The sequence below is a fragment of the Phytophthora parasitica genome (assembly GCF_000247585.1).
Source record: "Phytophthora parasitica INRA-310 unplaced genomic scaffold supercont2.29, whole genome shotgun sequence".
Lineage (NCBI taxonomy): Eukaryota > Oomycota > Peronosporomycetes > Peronosporales > Peronosporaceae > Phytophthora > Phytophthora nicotianae.
The window spans coordinates 70,436-72,271 of NW_008649015.1; the positions used below are offsets into that span (position 1 = coordinate 70,436).

Sequence of the window (1,836 nt, forward strand, 5' to 3'; positions counted from 1 at the left end):
GCAGGGTTAAACTTCCAAGGGAGAATAAGATCGCTTTTCTGAGCGTGTTATCACCCGAGAGTAATTCTTCAAGTGACGAGACCAAAAGACAACGCCACGCATCAATGGCAAGGAGTACTCTCTATGGTATCGAACGATTGCAAGTATGCTCAGCGCCAAGTTATACACGCCAACTGATCAATCATGAGCAAGCGGGTACAAGTGCAGCAGTTATTACTTCGAAGTAGGTTTGAAGTCAAATCATACTATCGAGCACATTGCGCGCAGAAAGACCTAGAAAGCGTTCTCGTCCTCGTCGATTTCATCTTCATCGATACCGTATTCATTTTCATAGCGAACGTATACCTCCCTTAGCGCGTGAGGGTTCGCAAGCGCGAAAATGTCGGAAAGAACTCGCCGATCGAGCGACTTGCACACTATGTGTCCCACACCACTAGAGGGAATAGCTTTCGCTCGTCAAGGTTCTTGCACTCTTCAAGCAATCCAGTGACATTCATGTTGGGGCTCGCGGTGGGCGAGTACAAGCGCGCCACCGACTTCTTCCTGGATTGGCTGCGGCGTGCAGGTGGTGACAACCATCATGCCGGCAAGCGAGTGCAGGCGATCAACGACGTGGTGAAGGAGATCGCAAGTGATCCGTCGACGCTCACCCCCGAACTACTTGAAGAGTTACACACGGCTCTCGATGCTTGCCAATACTCTATCATGTTGAGAGAATGTGTGGCCGCGGTTTACCCAGAAGAGGACGAGCGCCAAGTGGGCCACCAGCATTTTCTGAAATCACTGCGAAGATGGTATTCAATGCTTCAAGGGATTGAAGTGGGGATTCCTCCAGAGCTCGACGATGACGAGGACCATTGGGGATACCAACGTTTCTTAAACTTACTACAGAACCGGCATTCTACAGCTCGAGAAGTGAAAGTAAAGACACATCCGAAGTGGGTGAACATGCAGTTGGAGAACTCGAATTGTTATGAAGTCCTGCATGGTGATGTGGACTATATTTCAGACGAGGAGGACTTTGCTGCGGAGAAAGGGACTTCGAAGACTGCCGATGTGAAAAGAGAGCGGCTTTTTGGGAAGGCCTTTGCGGTGAAGAAAGGGGCCTCAAAAACAGTCAAGGTGAACAGAAAGCGTGTATTGAAGAAGACCATTGCGAACGAGCCGAGTGTGATTTTGGGGCATGGTCAACATATTCCACCGGGTTCTGATTTCCGCGGAATAAAGACATTCAGCGAATTGACAATTTCGCTGAAATTGCTGCTGGACACGATGGTTACGACCCATTATCCGGTAAACTGCACTGCAAATAGTAGTCTACAGAAGTGGATTGGAGACTTGTGGGCAGGCCATCTTGGGAGATTACCTCGTTTTCATGCGCTCATCGCTCTCGTTCTAATGTTTCTTCTGCTGAGTGAGCGATTAGTCCACGTGTGCTACTCCTAGGAACCAAAGCTGTACCGGTAAAGACCGCATGCTTATACCTGCGCCTACTACATGCCGCCGCGGCTGATGTCGACAAGACGTCTGAGTTAACTGTAAAGAGATCCGGGGAGTATAGTTCGACGCAAGTCAACATCGCTTTTTACCAACTGGAAGACCCCAGTGTTTCTGCCGCTCATCAAATTGACACAGTGGAAAACATTTGCAAAAATGTTAAATGAGATTCGGTGGCTTGCTTCAATACGTGCAGATCCTATATCTTGTCATATTCTATCTCACTGAAACTTCTATTAGGGGGGGTCGAACCTTCAAAAATAATCCAAATTTGTGAGCATAACCGTGTCGTGATTGTGATGTGGTTGTTGATCGAAAAGTGGGAGTCGATCTAGAGCA

General features: G+C 48.3%; 1 protein-coding gene across 1 annotated transcript; it reads left to right on the forward strand.

Annotated features, from left to right (window-relative positions):
* The first annotated feature begins 441 nt into the window (after window positions 1-441).
* PPTG_11959 (hypothetical protein) lies at window positions 442-1,775 on the forward strand. The gene has a single exon (XM_008908131.1). The coding sequence runs from the start codon at window positions 496-498 to the stop codon at window positions 1,444-1,446; it is 951 nt and encodes a 316-aa protein (XP_008906379.1). The 5' UTR covers window positions 442-495; the 3' UTR covers window positions 1,447-1,775.
* Window positions 1,776-1,836: the final 61 nt, after the last annotated feature.